The sequence below is a fragment of the Vulpes lagopus genome, chromosome 2 (genome assembly GCF_018345385.1).
Source record: "Vulpes lagopus strain Blue_001 chromosome 2, ASM1834538v1, whole genome shotgun sequence".
Taxonomy (NCBI): domain Eukaryota; kingdom Metazoa; phylum Chordata; class Mammalia; order Carnivora; family Canidae; genus Vulpes; species Vulpes lagopus.
Genome location: NC_054825.1, coordinates 80,751,017 through 80,770,447, shown reverse-complemented (window position 1 = coordinate 80,770,447; position 19,431 = coordinate 80,751,017). Strand labels below are relative to the sequence as shown.

At 44.2% G+C, this 19,431-nt stretch overlaps 1 protein-coding gene across 4 annotated transcripts in view; it reads right to left on the bottom strand.

The window, feature by feature from the left end:
* The window catches only part of RYR3 (ryanodine receptor 3), a 508,658-nt gene that overhangs the window by 75,634 nt on the left and 413,593 nt on the right, over positions 1 to 19,431 (bottom strand). For all 4 annotated transcript variants that reach the window (XM_041743628.1, XM_041743630.1, XM_041743629.1 and 1 more), the window contains exons 61-64: positions 15,897 to 15,946; positions 15,430 to 15,490; positions 13,273 to 13,511; positions 5,458 to 5,539 (exon numbers count right to left, since the gene is read on the bottom strand). In XM_041743628.1, coding sequence (XP_041599562.1) covers positions 5,458 to 5,539; positions 13,273 to 13,511; positions 15,430 to 15,490; positions 15,897 to 15,946 — 432 coding nt within the window. The remainder of the gene's footprint in view (positions 1 to 5,457; positions 5,540 to 13,272; positions 13,512 to 15,429; positions 15,491 to 15,896; positions 15,947 to 19,431) is intronic.

The window sequence follows — 19,431 nt, the reverse complement described above, 5'->3', positions numbered from 1 at the left end:
GTGTTGTGTTGCCTTGGGGATATGCATTCCCTGTGCTCTCTGACGTTAATTACTGGCAACTCTGAGTCTCAACAAGCTCCCAACAGGGCATTTTCTAGCCTAGGGCTCACAGCAATGCTAATTAGTCATGTAGCCAATAGGGAGAAACAACAGTTCTCCTGGTTTAGCTGTGAAAAGTTCTGTAAAAGTAAAGGCCAGAAGTCTGCTCATGACCTTGGCCCCCCACCCCCTGCCCCAAGAGGGACTGAGCAAAGGCCTGCTGTTAGAATGCCTCTCTGGTCCTTAGCGCTCCCCAAGGTGGCAGTGCACGTATGGACCAAGCAGAACGAGGACTACTGAAACAGCTCCTGAGCAACCGAAGCTCTACTGGAAGAGTTTGTTCACTGGATGTGGCACTCGCTTTCTCTCTCCCCTTCAGTTCTCACTGCCTAGTAGAGTAGTTCTCACATAGTAAAACTTGGTCAATGGTGACAGATTGAAGAGAGAGCAATTTGTGTTTCAATTTCTGTTATTTTCTAACTTGGTAAGTTGCAGAGATTGTCCATCTCTTGATTTTATTTCCATGGATCGAGACCCAGCTTCTCAAATGTCTTCTCAAATGTCTACTGTTAGGGATCCAGGCAGAGTGAAAGTCATTACAGTAATAAGAATCATGCCTTGCACATACCTGGTGCTTTGCAATTTTGAGAGTTCCTTCGTGTATATTCCAAAGGATGCTGAGGAGAGGAAATAATATGCCCCAGAGGGGCAGAAAGGTATGCCATGGCTCTAGAGCAGCAAGACTCACTTCAGAGGTTTAGGGAAGGTGTGCAGTGTTTGGTCAGAAACAACTGGTCAAAGGAGGCAGGACAGGAAGGAATAAATATCTCAAAAGTGTAAAAGGGAAAAACACAGTTTTCATTTGAAATAAAATGAAGGTTTGATGCTTAAATCAATTTCCAGGTTTCGTTTCTTGACCGTTAACCCCTCTCACACGCTCTGTGATTAAAGTATTTCTACATTAAAGAAGGCAAGTAGTCTCTATGATTAAATGTATAAGAGCCTTGACCCTTTGCTGAGAATTTGTTGAAAACTCTCCTTGTCAGTAACCTCAGTGTTGTCTCAATTCAACATATTCTAAAAGAAATGTCTCTATTCTGTTTCAATGCCCCTTTCTCCTTACAGTCAACACTCTCACTGAGGTGTCTGGAACCTCACTCATCCACAATGCACACTCAAGCTGTAGCTGGAAACCAAATATTTAGTGGTTCCCTTGCAACACTGCAGGCATTCATTAGCCAAGGAAACTTTAGCAAAAGGTGGTAGACAAATGGTGTGTTTGACTGAAGTTTCTTCTGTAAAGTGCACAAGAAGTGGGAAAAAAAAATTGGGAAGACATTTGGATCCGTGCTGAAATTGGAAAATGTGTGGTAATGTCAAGCCACAAAGTATGGATCCCAAGTGGGAACGCTGAAACCAAAACATACTTTCTGGACTAACAGCAGAGTGTAGAAATCTCTGGAAGTAAACATGGGGACTATGAGGAGCCCAGAATATGAACTTCGGTTTGAAACAATGAGGATGAAGGGTAGGAAGCAGGCCCTGAGGGACCTGCTGGGGATGAAGGATCAGGTTCACCTTGCAGAGAGACAGGCAGGACAGAGTAGGGAAGAAGGATACATGCCACCTGCCATTCCTGTGACCTGGACTCCAAGCCTGGAGAAGCCACTGGAAGAGAAAGTGAGAGGAAACCTGTCCGGTAGCTGCTGACCCGTCTTCTACCAGATGGAATAAACCTACTTTAAATGACTATACAAAAGCCTTTGTATAGGTCTTTGGGATGCACTAAAAATTTTGCCTGTTACCTCTCACCTGGGCCACTTGCTTTCTTTTTTGGGGGGAGGTACAAAAGGCTAGAGGTAGATGTACCCTAGAGCTAAAGGCACTGTGGGTAGAAAAGGTCCTGAGCCAGTTTGTCAGATTTGAAGCTGGATGATGTTCCTTCCCCATACACTCCTTCAACACACACACACACACACACACACACACACACACACACACACAAACACACACACATGCACACACATGTGCACAGATGCTCCTTTCCATTCTTGAGAACTAGCAATGTAGCTAATGACCTAGAAACAGCTGGGAAACATGGTACAGAGGAAGAATTATCCAGAAAAAATACAGAAAAATTCTTTTCTATACATTCACAGAAAATAAAAAGAGTCAAGAACATGGAGAGAGTTTGAGAAATCCCTTACAAACACCAAACAGGAGAGAGCACCTAGCTAAAAGTTACTTGGGAGAAAATGAGAAGTGTGGAAGATCAAGGAAAAGCCAGCAAATACAATCTCTCCCTGAATAACAGCTACGGAAAAAACCCCAACAGTCACATAATACGGAGAAAGATTTGTAAATAATGGGAGACTCAATTCTGAACTGTGAGGGGACATACTAAGTTCTGAGAAGCCGAGGGGACTGACATAGAATAAGCACATCTTGGAACATATTATAGGAACTTAATGAGCTTCAAGACCGAAGAAAGAATCCAATGAACAGCCAGCTTCTCCCCTCTCACTGCAAAGTCATGTGTAAGTCAGTAAATCACCTGGCCCAGGGCACACTGTCAGGACACAAAGAACCAAAGAGTATATGCTTCTGAGGGGGGAAAAATATGACCCAAGGAGTTTATACTACAGAAATTGTTCATAGAGTCAAGAGGTAAAGAAACAGGTATTTGATGATAAGTCTGGCCAGCCAAGAGACAAATTGAAACAAAAAATTAGGAATGAGAAAGTCATGGTTCAAAAGGATTGGCTAGGGGCAGCCCAGGTGGCTCAGCAGTTTAGTGCCGCCTTCGGCCCAGGGTGTGGCCCTGGAGACCCGGATGGAGTCCCATGTTGGGCTCCCTGCAGGGAGCCTGCTTCTCCCTCTGTCTGTGTCTCTGCCTCTCCCTCTCTGTCTCTCATGAATAAATACATAAAATCTTTAAAAAACAAACAAACAAACAAACAAAAGGATTGGCTATTTGATGAGTCATTAAAATATAAACTAAGGTAAACAACTTGGGAATATTTGTCCTAGAATAGAATATAAATGTTATAAGAAATTATTATTACTATTATTTTTTTAGAGAAAGAGTGTGTGCACATGTGCACACATGCATGAGTATGTGTGAGTGGGAGTAGGGGGAGCTGGGAGGAAGGGCAGAGGGAGAGGGAGAGAGAATCTTTAGCAGGCTCCACACCCAGTGCAGAGCCCAATGCAGGACTCAATCTTACCACCCTGAGATCACAACCTGAGTCGAAATCAAGAGTTGGATGCTTAACTGACTGAGCCACCCAGGTACCCCTGTTATAAGAAATTACATAGCAGGGCAGCCCAGGTGGCTCAGAGGTTTAGCCTTTGGCCCACGGCCTGATCCTGGGGACCCAGGATCGAGTCCCATGTCATGCTCCCTGCATGGAGCCTGCTTCTCCCTCTGCCTGTGTCTCTGCCTCTCTCTCTCTGTCTCTCATGAATAAATAAAATCTTAAAAAAAAAAAAGAAATTACATAGCAGAAAAGGAAAGGTAGAAAGGATAGGAAATAGCTAAGAATAGAAGTGCACCAAATTTGCTTTCCTTTTTAAGGTAGAAAGAAAATGATTATTTTAACTAAATAATACATTTAAAAATGGGAGTTGAATGATAAAGAAATTCCATTTTTAGCTTCACCCAACAGGACAAAGTTGCAAAGCAATATGGATATTATGCTCTCACATGTGTATGGACGTAGAGGTGCAGAAAAAACATCTGGAATGACATACTCCAAATAGTTAACAGTCGTTTCCCTTGGGAACTGGATCAGCTTGTTCAGATTTAAGATTTCTGAACAGGATTTCTGCTACCAAAATGTGCACTTGTTTATATATAAAGTTTTTTTTTTAATTTTTATTTATTATTTATGATAGTCACACACACACAGAGACACACACACACACAGAGACAGAGAGAGACAGAGACATAGGCAGAGGGAGAAGCAGGCTCCATGCACCGAGAGCCCGATGTGGGATTCGATCCCGGGTCTCCAGGATCCCGCCCTGGGCCAAAGGCAGGTGCTAAACCGCTGCGCCACCCAGGGATCCCATGCACTTGTTTAAAACTACAGCTAATCTGACAATTGAGAAGGGTAAATGTCCAGGTTTGTATCACATAGAAACTCATTAAACACTCAAGTAACAGCCTTATGTCCCCCGAGCTTTTCTGCAAGCTTTAACCACAGGAGCTCTGAAAGCTGTGACTATGAAGAAACAGACATTTCTTCAGTGGTTTTTGGTCACTAGCACGTGATTTAGCTTGGCTATGTGGTATTGTTTCTCCAGTCACATACATTTACCAGCTATCTGTTAAAAAACAAAATTCAATTGAGTAAGCCTGAAGATCTCATTGTCTCCTTCTAAGATCTCATGGAAGATTTATGAATCTGGCAACATCTTATCTAGGAAGTAGCATGGTGCCTGGAGGAAGTGGTACAAAATGGAAAGTTTTTAGAGGAAGAAGAGTGGGGCAACAAAGTTATAAGCCAAGGGGAAAAAAAAAAAAAACAAAGATTGTTCCAGGCTGGGTAGCTTTCCTACAGTGGGAAGATGAGTGGTTCTTATCATGCAGATGACTCCTCTTCTTTTAGGGGATGGGGAGAGCCCTTGTGACAGACCACCTACCTCACTGGTACCTATTAGGAAACTCCTGAATTGTGGGTTAAGATCTAATTTCTGCAGGAGGTTGAAACTACAGTTAGGGGTCACCTGGGTTAAGCATCTGCCTTTGGCTCAGGTCATGATCCTGGGATCATGGTCCTGGGATCTAGCCCCATGTAGGGCTCCCTCCCCTGCAGGGAGTCTGCTTTTCCCTCTCCTTCTGCCCCTCCCCCCCTGCTTATGGGCTCTTTCTCTGTCTCTCTCTCTCTCTCTCTCAAATAAATAGATAAAATCTAAAACAAAACTGCAATTAGGTTAGGTATTAAGCCCATTTTGGTGACTTGGCCTGACTCAAGTATCACCAATTTGGGCCTGTGCTATTTTTTTTTTTTTTACGTATCTCCATAGAAACCCATAAATCTCAACAGCTTCACTACATTTCCTGATTTGCCATAAACATTTAATGACTTAGGCTCAAAAATCACCATCACATTTCAGTGAGCACTTTGATTTTGCTGTATTGAAAAGATATTGTTAAGTATTTAAAGACTGTGGGCAGCCCAGGTGGCTCAGCAGTTTAGCGCTGCCTTCAGCCCAGGGCGTGATCCTGGAGACCCGGATGGAGTCCCATGTTGGGCTCCCTGCCTGGAGCCTGCTTCTCCCTCTGCCTGTGTCTCTGCCTCTCTCTCTCTGTATCTCTCACGAATAAATAAATAAAAACTTAAAAGAAAAAAAGATTGTAAGTAATATTTTTCCAAGCCTTGAATGTGTAAGCCTCTTTTGTCCACTAGTTACCTTTCAACATAGATATTCTTTCCAGTCCCAAGGGAGTAGAGGCTGCACAGTATGTGGTAGCATGAAATTTGCACATCACCTACTGAAAAGAACAAAACAGAGCAGTTATTACCATGCTTCAATCCCAACTTTTCACCTCTGGCACAAGGCAAGGGTCTACCGACAGAAAGATTATGCTGGCATCATCCAAGAGCTAAAGGCAGTGCATGCATGTGCACCCCGTCCTGGCCCCTGCCCCCCAACACACCATACAGTTCCTTTCTACGCAGATGCTAGTCACCCAACTGGGGGAGAACCCACTGCCAGGAGAACACCCTCCATGGAGCCATCTCGTGCCTCTGCAGGTTGTTGATGTGAATCGCATTGCTTCTCAGAGAAAGAAATCATTTGACCTATGAGATGCATATGGGATTTTTTTTTTCCTAAAGAGGGAGACATTGCAGTTCAATTTTTTGCATAGTAATAGTAATATTTCCTTCCTTTAAAAGGAAGAATGTAAGTAATCTGAAATTTGAATGAGTCTTTTGTGAATTTCCTAGGAAGGTATGTAGAATGTTCCTACCTCTTTAGAGATAGACCAAAATTTCTCAGGTCCACCTGTCCCAAGTGCTCTGATGGACGTTTTTCAAAACACAATTCAGGGGGAGGGGCAAGACGGCGGAAGAGCAGGGTCCCCAAGTCACCTGTCCTCAACAAATTACCTAGAAAACCTTCCAATCATCCTGAAAATCTACGAATTCGGCCTGAGATTTAAAGAGAGATCAGCTGGAACACTACAGTGAGAAGAGTTCGCGCTTCTATCAAGGTAGGAAGACGGGAAAAAAGAAATAAAGGAACAAAAGGCCTCCAAGGGGGAGGGGCCCCCGAGGAGCCGGGCTGAGGCCGGGGCGAGTGTCCCCAGGACAGGAGAGCCCCGTCCCGGAGGAGCAGGAGCTGCACCGACCTTCCCCGCGGAAAGGCCTCCCGGGGAATTGGAGCAGGATCCCCAGAAAGGCGGGGATGCCCTCGGGCTCCCTGGGACAGTAACAGAGGAACTGCGCCCCGGAGAGTGCGCCGAGCTCCCTAAGGGCTGCAGCGCTCGGCGGGACCCGGAGCAGCTCGGAGGGGCTCGGGGCGGCTCCGCGGAGGGGGCGGCGCGGCTCCGGGAACAGCTCGGAGAGGCTCGGGCGGCGGCTCCGCGGAGGGGGCTGCGGGGCGGGAGCGCGAATCCAACAGCGCAGGCCCCGGAGCACAGGGCGCCGGGACACAGCCCAGGATCCGGCCTCCCCCGGGACAGGCAGAGGCCGGGAGGGCCCAGGACAGCGAGGACGCTCCTGCCTGGAACTGAGCAGATCAGCGGCCCCGCCCCGGAGCCCCCAGGCCCTGCAGACGGAGAGCCCCGGAGCTACTGCGGGAGCTGACTCCAGGGTCCCAGAGCTGCCCCCGCCACTGTGGCTTCCTCCCGGGGCCTCACGGGGTGAACAACCCCCACGGAGCCCTGCACCAGGCAGGGGCAGAGCAGCTCCCCCAAGTGCTAACACCTGAGAATCAGCACAGCAGGCCCCTCCCCCAGAAGACCAAGGAGACGGACCAGTTCCAGGGGAAGTCAAGGGACTTAAAGTATACAGAATCGGAAGATACTCCCCCGTGTTTTATTTTTGTTTTGTTTTTTTGTTTTTGTTTTTTTGTTTCGTTTTGTGCTTTTTTTTTCTTCCTTCTTGATTTCTGATTGCTTCCCCCACCCCACCCCCCCTTTTTTTCTCCTTTCTTTCTTTTTCTTTTTCTTCTCTTTTTCCCCTTTTTTTTCTTCTTTCTCTTTTTTCTTTTTCTCTTTTCTTTCCTTCTCTCTCTTTTTCTCCTTTTCCCAATACAACTTGTTTTTGGCCACTCCGCACTGAGCAAAATGACTAGAAGGAAAACCTCACCTCAAACAAAAGAATCAGAAACAGCCCTCTCTCCCACAGAGTTACAAAATCTGGATTACAATTCAATGTCAGAAAGCCAATTCAGAAGCACTATTTTACAGCTACTGGTGGCTCTAGAAAAAAACCATAAAGGACTCAAGAGACTTCATGACTGCAGAATTTAGATCCAATCAGGCAGAAATTAAAAATCAATTAAATGAGATGCAATCCAAGCTAGAAGTCCTAACGACGAGGCTTGACGAGGTGGAAGAACGAGTGAGTGACATAGAAGACAAGTTGATGGCAAAGAGGGAAACTGAGGAAAAAAGAGACAAGCAATTAAAAGATCATGAGGATAGGTTAAGGGAAATAAATGACAGCCTGAGGAAGAAAAACCTACGTTTAATTGGGGTTCCCGAGGGCGCCGAAAGGGCCAGAGGGCCAGAATATGTATTTGAACAAATCCTAGCTGAAAACTTTCCTAATCTGGGAAGGGAAACAGGCATTCAGATCCAGGAAATAGAGAGATCCCCCCCTAAAATCAACAAAAACCGTTCAACACCTCAACATTTAATAGTGAAGCTTGCAAATTCCAAAGATAAGGAGAAGATCCTTAAAGCAGCAAGAGAAAAAAAGTCCCTGACTTTTATGGGGAGGAATATTAGGGTAACAGCAGACCTCTCCACAGAGACCTGGCAGGCCAGAAAGGGCTGGCAGGATATACTCAGGGTCCTAAATGAAAAGAACATGCAACCAAGAATACTATATCCAGCAAGGCTCTCATTCAAAATGGAAGGAGAGATAAAGAGCTTCCAAGACAGGCAGGAACTGAAAGAATATGTAACCTCCAAACCAGCTCTGCAAGAAATTTTAAGGGGGACTCTTAAAATTCCCCTTTAAGAAGAAGTTCAGTGGAACAATCCACAAACAAGGACTGAATAGATATGATGACACTAAACTCCTATCTATCAATAGTAACTCTGAACGTGAACGGGCTTAATGACCCCATCAAAAGGCGCAGGGTTTCAGACTGGATAAAAAAGCAGGACCCATCTATTTGCTGTCTACAAGAGACTCATTTTAGACAGAAGGACACCTACAACCTGAAAATAAAAGGTTGGAGAACCATTTACCATTCAAATGGTCCTCAAAAGAAAGCAGGGGTTGCCATCCTTATATCAGATAAATTAAAATTTACCCTGAAGACTATAGTGAGAGATGAAGAGGGACACTATCTCATACTCAAAGGATCTATCCAACAAGAGGACTTAACAATCCTCAATATATATGCCCCGAATGTGGGAGCTGCCAAATATTTAAACCAATTAATAACCAAACTGAAGAAATACTTTGATAATAATACAAATTATACTTGGTGACTTCAATCTAGCTCTTTCTATACTAGATAGGTCTTCTAAGCACAACATATCCAAAGAAACGAGAGCTTTAAATGATACACTGGACCAGATGGATTTCACAGATATCTACAGAACTTTACATCCAAACTCAACTGAATACACATTCTTCTCAAGTGCACATGGAACTTTCTCCAGAATAGACCACATACTGGGTCACAAATCGGGTCTGAACCGATACCAAAAGATCGGGATAGTCCCCTGTATATTCTCAGACCATAATGCCTTGAAATTAGAACTTAATCACAACAAGAAGTTTGGAAGGACCACAAACACATGGAGGTTAAGGACCATCCTGCTAAAAGATGAAAAGGTCAACCAGGAAATTAAGGAAGAATTGAGAAGATTCATGGAAACTAATGAGAATGAAGATACAACCGTTCAAAATCTTTGGGACGCAGCAAAAGCAGTCCTGAGGGGGAAATACATCGCAATACAAGCATCCATTCAAAAACTGGAAAGAACTCAAATTCAAAAGCTCACCTTACACATAAAGGAACTAGAGAAAAAGCAACAAATGGACCCCACCCCCAGCAGAAGAAGACAGTTAATTAAAATTCGAGCAGAACTAAATGATATCGAGACCAAAAGAACTGTGGAACAGATCAACAGAACCAGGAGTTGGTTCTTTGAAAGAATTAATAAGATAGATAAACCATTAGCGAACCTTATTAAAAAGAAGAGAGAGAAGACTCAAATTAATAAAATCATGAATGAGAAAGGAGAGATCACTACCAACACCAAGGAAATACAAACGATTTTAAAAACATATTATGAACAGCTGTACGCCAATAAATTAGGAAATCTAGAAGAAATGGATGCATTCCTGGAAAGCCACAAACTACCAAAACTGGAGCAGGAAGAAACAGAAAACCTGAACAGGCCAATAACCAGGGAGGAAATTGAAGCAGTCATCAAAAACCTCCCAAGACACAAGAGTCCAGGGCCAGATGGCTTCCCAGGGGAATTCTATCAAACGTTTAAAGAAGAAATCATACCTATTCTACTAAAGCTGTTTGGAAAGATAGAAAGAGATGGAGTACTTCCAAATTCGTTCTATGAGGCCAGCATCACCTTAATTCCGAAACCAGACAAAGACCCCACCAAAAAGGAGAATTACAGACCAATATCCCTGATGAACACGGATGCAAAAATTCTCAACAAGATACTAGCCAATAGGATCCAACAACACATTAAGAAAATTATTCACCATGACCAAGTAGGATTTATCCCCGGGACACAAGGCTGGTTCAACACTCGTAAAACAATCAATGTGATTCATCATATCAGCAAGAGAAAAACCAAGAACCATATGATCCTCTCATTAGATGCGGAGAAAGCATTTGACAAAATACAGCATCCATTCCTGATCAAAACCCCTCAGAGTGTTGGGATAGAGGGAACTTTCCTTGACATCTTAAAGGCCATTTACGAAAAGCCCACAGCAAATATCATTCTCAATGGGGAAGCACTGGGAGCCTTTCCCCTAAGATCAGGAACAAGACAGGGATGTCCACTCTCACCACTGCTGTTCAACATAGTTCTGGAAGTCCTCCCCTCGGCAATCAGACAACAAAAAGACATTAAAGGCATTCAAATTGGCAAAGAAGAAGTCAAACTCTCCCTCTTCGCCGATGACATGATACTCTACATAGAAAACCCAAAAGCCTCCACCCCAAGATTGCTAGAACTCATACAGCAATTTGGTAGCGTGGCAGGATATAAAATCAATGCCCAGAAATCAATGGCATTTCTATACACTAACAGTGAGACTGAAGAAAGAGAAATTAAGGAGTCAATCCCATTTACAATTGCACCCAAAAGCATAAGATACCTAGGAATAAACCTAACGAAAGAGGTAAAAGATCTATATCCTAAAAACTATAGACCACTTCTGAAAGAAATTGAGGAAGACACAAAGAGATGGAAAAATATTCCATGCTCATGGATTGGCAGAATTAATATTGTAAAAATGTCAATGTTACCCAGGGCAATTTATACGTTTAATGCAATCCCTATCAAAATACCATGGACTTTCTTCAGAGAGTTAGAACAAATTATTTTAAGATTTGTGTGGAATCAGAAAAGACCCCGAATAGCCAGGGGAATTTTAAAAAAGAAAACCATAGCTGGGGGCATCACAATGCCAGATTTCAGGTTGTACTACAGAGCTGTGGTCATCAAGACAGTGTGGTACTGGCACAAAAACAGACACATAGATCAATGGAACAGAATAGAGAACCCAGAAGTGGACCCTGAAATGTACGGTCATCTAATATTTGATAAAGGAGGAAAGACTATCCACTGGAAGAAAGACAGTCTCTTCAATAAATGGTGCTGGGAAAATTGGACATCCACATGCAGAAGAATGAAACTGGACCACTCTCTTTCACCATACACAAAGATAAACTCAAAATGGATGAGAGATCTAAATGTGAGACAAGAGTCCATCAAAATCATAGAAGAGAACACAGGCAACACCCTCTTTGAACTCGGCCACAGTAACTTCTTGCAAGATACATCCACAAAGGCAAAAGAAACAAAAGCAAAAATGAACTATTGGGACTTCATCAAGATAAGAAGCTTTTGCACAGCAAAGGATACAGTCAACAAAACTAAAAGACAACCTACAGAATGGGAGAAGAGATTTGCAAATGACATATCAGATAAAGGGCTAGTTTCCAAAATCTATAAAGAACTTATTAAACTCAACACCAAAGAAACAAACAATCCAATCATGAAATGGGCAAAAGACATGAAGAGAAATCTCACAGAGGAAGACATGGACATGGCCAACATGCACATGAGAAAATGCTCTGCATCACTTGCCATCAGGGAAATACAAATCAAAACCACAATGAGATACCACCTCACACCAGTGAGAATGGGGAAAATTAACAAGGCAGGAAACAACAAATGTTGGAGAGGATGCGGAGAAAAGGGAACCCTCTTGCACTGTTGGTGGGAATGTGAACTGGTGCAGCCACTCTGGAAAACTGTGTGGAGGTTCCTCAAAGAGTTAACAATAGACCTGCCCTACGACCCAGCAATTGCACTGCTGGGGATTTACCCCAAAGATTCAGATGCAATGAAACGCCGGGACACCTGCACCCCGATGTTTCTAGCAGCAATGTCCACAATAGCCAAACTGTGGAAGGAGCCTCGGTGTCCATCGAAAGATGAATGGATAAAGAAGATGTGGTTTATGTATACAATGGAATATTCCTCAGCCATTAGGAACGACAAATACCCACCATTTGCTTCAACGTGGATGGAACTGGAGGGTATTATGCTGAGTGAAGTAAGTCAACCGGAGAAGGACAAACAGTGTATGTTCTCATTCATTTGGGGAATATGAATAATAGTGAAAGGGAATATAAAGGAAGGGAAAAGAAATGTTGGGAAATATCAGGAAGGGAGACAGAACATAAAGACTCCGAACTCTGGGAAACGAACTAGGGGTGGTGGAAGGGGAGGAGGGCGGGTGTTGGAGGGGAATGGGTGACGGGCACTGAGGTGGACACTTGACGGGATGAGCACTGGGTGTTTTTCTGTATGTTGGTAAATTGAACACCAATAAAAATTAATTAAAAAAAAAAGAAATGCAAAATGTGGCAAGGAAAAAACAAAACAAAACAACAAAAAACAAAACACAATTCAATTGTATCATGATTTTGCCATGTTTCCTGAAGGAAGGGCACGTTCCACTTAGGAAATCACAGAATTTAATCCATAGGCTACATGGTCCTTCAATGTCTGGGACTCATAGTAAGGCAGGGACTAATTTCGCACAATGAGAATAATTTAATCTTTAATTTTTCAACAAGGGAAGAGTATTCTTTCCATGACATGAAATAATGAGTTTGGATGTTCCCCCATCCCTCTGCCCTCCTCTGTGGAAATAACTGATTTTCAATTGTTCAGGGACATAGAAGTCATGCCTCAGCTATCGACAATTGGTGAAATTGAATCAAATCATGCCAACATTTAAAGTGTGAAACCGAGCTGGGTGGTGGAATATTTGCATTAGGTGCTATATGTGGTACTAAACCAAACCGAAATGAAACCAACTGACTGTGGTCTTTTTCTGAAGGGTCAGATAATGAAATGTTAGCAGCTTCCCTTTGCTCCTGGTATCCAATGAATAAATTAGGGCTTCTTAACAGGAAAATTGGTATTGAAAAACCCTGGGAGCGAACCTATATCCCCTGCTGGATTAGTCAGATAACCTTTTCAAATTAAGTGGAAACACAATGGCTGACAGCTAAGCCAGTGGGTGGAAAATTCTAGTCCTGAATAGTAGCGGGAAAAGATGAAATATTATATACTCAAATTGGAGGATTTCTGCTCCTCTACATATTTATTACTTCATTCATTACTTCAAACCTAAGGAGAAAGTAGTATGGAATAATTATCTCTCTGTTCTACTTTCAAGGTCAACTCAAATGAATGAGTCACACACCTCTTATCTGGGGCCAGGCACACATAAATCCAAGATAGACAGTAATAGGACTCACAGAGTAAATCCACCCCGAACTGATGCTGAGCAACATGCTCGAAGATGGATGTCAGGATGGGGAGCAGAGCCACCGTGGTATAGTTAATATTTTGAGACACGCCTTTAATCTGTGTTCTGGAATGGGTAAACTTCCCGAGCTTCAGATTTTCTGAAGTCTTCTCTAAGTCTTCTGCAGCATTTTCAAAGAATGCTCGTAACCCAGCCTTCACCAGCTCTGAGCCTGACTTCATGACAGTCCTGTAAGCACACCATGTTTAAAACCAGAAGCATAATCCAAACCTCTGGCCAACCCCTGCTTGAAACTGGTGACTTGCTGTTTAACCTCAGCAGACATTTGACACTCCATTCAACTGATGACATGGGGTCAGGAGAGGGGGAGAGAACAGTTAGCAGCCAAGGAGCCACCCAGATCTCATGGTCCCAAAGGGGCTAACAACAGGATGGTGTTCTCTGCTGGAGGGAAATGGCGCTCAGTTATTCAGGAAATGTAAAGGACGGTTTAGAATGAAGCCTGGCTTGAATCATCTGTTCTCAATACAGTGTCCCTCAACACAGGGGCCACCTTCCTCTTAAACACCTAATTAAAATGAAGGAGAGGTGCTTTCCTTAGAGTTCACTATGGGATGAGCTACTTTCATAAGGAGTAGCTAGAAATACTAGCTCTCCCATGACACAGGACCTCTTAGAGCAAAGAAGTTAACTGAGGCTTAGATTTCTATTGGCTTGCAGTCATGCCCTAGCTTGGAGAAGGGACGGGAGGAGAGACAGAAAGTCCCCTTAAAAACAGCGTCATTAGAACCACTGCTGGGGGTGGGAGGGTGGGGGCGGGGAGAGGAACTAAGACCTCTAGAAACGGGCTTGTGGGAATGGAGATTGGCTCTGGGTGTCTGAGGCCTTCCCTCAAAACTAGTTTCTAAAACTTAGATTTGGAACAAAGCTTACAAAGTCAACTATCATTCTCCATATTTCGACATCTTAATCACAAGATCATGACAGGCTTGCTTCGAGGACAGATGCTTTTTATCTACAGCATTTTCAGGATAATTATCCAACCAACCAGAAAAATAAAAACAAAGACATGAAGTCAGTGAGGCTTGCTCCTAGCCTGTGAGGAGTCATGAGCTATCTTTGTAACTTTCTAGTCTTGGGTTTCATCAGGAACGATGATCAAACATGCTGAACTGCATTAAAAAAACAAACAAACAAACAAACAAAAAAAAACAAGGAACTCTCTCCCAAGGCAGCTCATGTGCTTCTGGGAATAAAGATTCCTCATCCCAGCTGCAAGGGATTTGAGGCTCCTGGGGTCCTGTGGCCTGATCCTACGGATTTGTGCTGTCCTAATATTCACCGTATTTGGTTCTTGTTCTAGGGGTTTAGACCCCTACAGTTCCCTTTAATTATCCACATTTTTTTGGTGACCATTCTTAGTTTGTAGTAGATTTCCATCTTGTGGCCACTCTAGTTGGTCTCTGTCTCCTGCATACCGTTTTGGGAAGTGTGTCCTCCTCCCAGCTTTTACGAGGGGCTCTACTTGATGAGTGTGTTAAAGAAAGCTCCCTGTCTGTCCTTGCCACTACCGCTCTTTCTCATGAGATCATTTATGTTTGTATTTCCAGAACTTACACATGCATGTGTTAAGACTTCTTTCCCTTTCAGCTGTCTTTCCTGCAAGACCCTCAGGTTGTGGGTTCAAATGTGTCTTTGTCTCTGATCTTTTTATCACATGTCCCTGCATCTCCCATCCTTGGCTGCTTTGGATTCAGAGGGTTACGGTTCCCCTCTCCCAGGATGCTCACGGCCTCGCCACCCATCGGGCAGCTCTTTTTTTTTTTTTGGGCAATAAGGTACAAAGGGGTACTATGCTATATTACCTATTTTATCTTGCAAAAGACGAATTTCTTAGGAAGAGAAGACAAGAATTGATCAAATGCTCAGCTTTTAGTGTGCAGTACATGCCATGACAGTGGCCCTCCATCATGTGAACTGAGAGACGGAGAGTGCTAATGTCAGGCTAAGATTCATCTCCTCCTTGCCTCCCCTCCTTCCCCAGCTACTACAGAGCAGTGACACATCTTTTCTGTACGGTAAGTGAGAACAGAGGGTCAGAAAGGGAGTCTCGAGAAGCTACTGGAAAAAAACGGGGCAGACTTACCTTGTGTCAAGTGTCTGAGCTAAGATGTGAAGACAGCTCACCATTGTTGTAGAATCGCTCCCTAGAACCAAAAATACCACTGGTGACTCTTCAGACCATTCAGTCTATCCTTTAAATTCAATCTTCTCAATATGCACAAACTGCAGCCTGGTATAATTAACCACCAACACACAAAGTGCCAGACCTATGTGCCAGGACAATGCATTTATCTCTGGCCTGACACATCTGCCATTTGATGGATGTTAGAGGCAGAGCTTCAAGCATTCATTGGTGTGGAAAATTTGAGTTGTTAAGGGGGTAGAGAGGTCATTTATCATACTTTCAGACCAATTTTCTATGGCAAATTTAGGTGACACCTCCATCCTAAGGCTCAGGTTGGCTGCAGGCACCAGACATAAAGGCAAAATGCAAGTAAAGGAGAGTAACAGGGAGGAGTGAGGCTTTCAGCAATACCTCTCTTCACTTACCAAAGAGGGAGATCCTGTGTCGAACAAGAGCAGCGAGTTTGCAGAAGAGGCTGCACCAGAAAAGAAAGGGAGTAGGAAGGGCTCAGAAATCTGAGGGCTGATTTGTCCCCTCCTGCCCCCTGCCCACCCCTGCTTTAAAACAGAGAGCACAGAATGGACCTTTAGGAAAATGCACTGTGTTCCTCTCAAAGACTCCTCTGGACCACACTATGATAACGTGTGCTTCCCACTGTCTTGTTGGAGAATCATGAGGGCACCTTGGAGGCAGCCCCGTCCTCACAGAAAAGAATCCTTCTGCAACTATGGCACTTTGCAGTGACCAGGTTATCACCACCCATCGCCTGCTATAGAGTACGATGTGCAGAAACATCCTGCCAGATGACATTTGGGAATCAATGAGGATTTGGACAGGAATGCTCTTTTCCACTGTTGGAATGGACTGCAAACCCCTTTGCAGCCTTCCGTGGCGGTGTGAGGCTTTAGGTGGGGGACGGGCAGGCAGGTGGGAACAGAAGAAAATTAACAGGGATAGGGGACACTGTGTGGAACAAAACATTTAGGGAAACTGCTTTTCTCTGTCATTTCCTACCAGTCTGTGGGCCTGAGTTGCTGTCTTGGCTATGCCCCTCCCTGGAAGCTAGGGAAGCCCATCTACCATGCTTTTGTGCTTTTTGACCCTACCCCAAGCTTTCACCCATCTTGTCCACCCTGGAGCCCCTTGGAAGTCCAGCTGTATCTTAACATTCTGCTTTCATGGTGTCCAGTAGAGAGCCTTATGCAGTTTATAAACAATGTTCTGGAACATGCCACTGTTGGACCCTTACTCACTACGGCTGCAACTTGACCTGTCCTGCCATTGGTTCTTTGGAGGAGGCTGCTCAGAACCTTGACACTATTTGACACGGGCCTAGGTAGGCAAGAACTTTGCAACCCCTTCCAGAAACAGTCCTTCCTGGGAGAACACCAAGGGGGCTAGACTAGAAACACTTGCTATGGGGCAAGGGCTTCCCAAGGTGAGACTGAGCTGAAGTCCCTCCCAAGCTCTCACTTGTAGCCTGTCATGGGCTTCCTGACTCCCACGGAGCAGAAGTCTTTTCGGCAACATCACAAATGGAGAAGAAATATACCCTGAGTGTTGGCAGAGATGAAAACCTGCTCAACCGTTATATACTGAAGTTTTGAATCATGATACTGTCACCTAAAATTCATATAATACTGCAGTACATTAACTGACTGGAATTTAAGTAAAAACTTAAAAAAAACCAAAACCAAACCACTAAACTTGCTCACCTTAATGTGGTTTTCAATTAACGCCCCAAGTCTGAGCTGTCTACCGGACAATCCTGTAGCTAAAGTCCCCTGTGGGTAGTAGTTTATTTCTGCAGTGGGAATAAGCTGGAAACCTTGGCCTAGAGCTTCAGAGAACTTGGAATAAGTTTAACAGAGATTTGACAGCCAGCTAGTGTGAAATGAAATAGGGATTGCTTTTTTTGTTCTTCCCATTGTGTCCACTTTTTAAAGACCTTATGTATTTGATTAAAAAAAAAAAATCATGGACTTGGGGGAGAGAGACAGCCTAGAGGGACGTGAGCCCCTGGCTCTGCTGTGACGAGCTGGGCTATTGTGGTGAAGCCACTTAGCTGCTCTTGGTGTTGGTTTTCTCATCTCTAAGTAGACAGTAATCACAAGATCCTTAGTTTTTAGAATCAGGGGCTGATCAATGCAGATATTTCTGGTGAAATGCTTCCAAGTGGACACCTGCTCTGGATAAATACAAAGCAACGTTTTCCTGACTAAAGCAGATGGCTTGAGCTATTGGATACTAATACTAACTGGCTCTGCTCACTGTCAGAAGCAATTGCACAGGTGGGCCAAGGCCAGCACCTGAAGTTTTATTTTTTTTTATTTTTTTTAAAATTTATTTATGATAGTCACAGAGAGAGAGAGAGAGGCAAAGACACAGGCAGAGGGAGAAGCAGGCTCCGTGCACCGGGAGCCCGACGTGGGATTCGATCCCGGGTCTCCAGGATCGCGCCCTGGGCCAAAGGCAGGCGCCAAACCACTGCGCCACCCAGGGATCCCAGCACCTGAAGTTTTAAAAGGCCCTTTCTTGTCCTCCATGGGGTCCATAATTTAAGTAGAAGCACTGTCCTTAGCCCAGCATTGAGAGGCCAGAGTTTCCAGGTGTTTCCCTGTCTCGGAATCTGCAAGTGAGAAATTAAAGGGACCACAGGGGAGAGTGTGGTGGCGCTGGTGAATGGCCCCAGATGCAGAAGAGGCAGGGCAGAGGGGGAAGGGTGCAGGTGAGAGGGTCTGGAAGTGTGAACACATTTGGTGCCGACACTACTGCCTCTTTGGGAGGGCAGTGAGCACCCCAGCGGATCTGAAAGCTAATCTGCAAGGCTGATGAGATCCAGGTTGTATCCCTGCCCTGACAAACGGCGCCTGGCTGAACAAATGTTACATTTCCATGAATTAACAAGCTAACAAAAATAGATGAAGAAGACAGACACACTTGCCCTCCTTCGGATTATCTGAATATCTCACTTTGCCCCTCATTTCCCAAACTTCTTACAGATCAGTGCATCCTGAAAAAATGTCTAGGAAATCTTTGGTGACTGATGCTAATTGTATCTCATTTTGATAGCATATGTTCCTCCTTCCTTCTCTTAACGAGATTAAGTTATGACCGCAGGAAAAAATGGCACTCCATGTGATAGAGGGGACTTTCGCTCTCGCCCGAATGTACTACCTGGGTCACGTTAGGCACTGGCATGAACCCGGCCAAACCTCAGTGTTCTCATCTGCAAAATGGAGAGAATACACAGGCAGTCCCTAGAGCACTGTGGTGTTTAGCAACGATGTGTAAGGTTCTTGTGCACTTGTGTCAGGAGGAAAAGCAGCTCACTGCTTGGCTTTGTGCTTAAGAAACATTAGTTAGGTGTTAAGGCTGACTGTCCTCACGAGGCTGGTGGTACGCAGTGGGTGGGCCTTTGCAAAGCACACCGCATGCTGCATGCCCTAGGCCGTGCGCCGTCTGCCACCACTGGCTGTTAGAGGAAGAGCTGATTGCTTCCACTATAGTTCTTAACTCTTTGTTATCTACAAGCCTAACTCAAAACAAACAAACAAACAAAACCAAAAAAGAGTCTGACTTTCCCTGTCATTGTAAATCAAATACAGACAAGACTGGAGGCATAGTGAGCTCCATCTTCTAGCCTGATCATAAAGCATACTCCTTACTTTCCTCTCTCGTGAGGCGTCCACATGCTATACCCACTGTGATGAGAACACAGGTTGGTGCTTCTGACCAACACTTTTCTTCCTATTAGGAGTTTAAATTGAATTGTGTTGCTCTGGATATTGAGTATCCGATCATCCACAATAGGACTCGTAAGATCAGATTCTTTTAAACAAATTTAAACTTAAAAAAGCCCGATAAGAATGGGATTAAAAACAGCATTAATCTGCTTCTCTCAACGTTGTGTGTTTGCCTGTCCAACCTTTGGGATTGACTTTGCCTTTTTCTAAATGT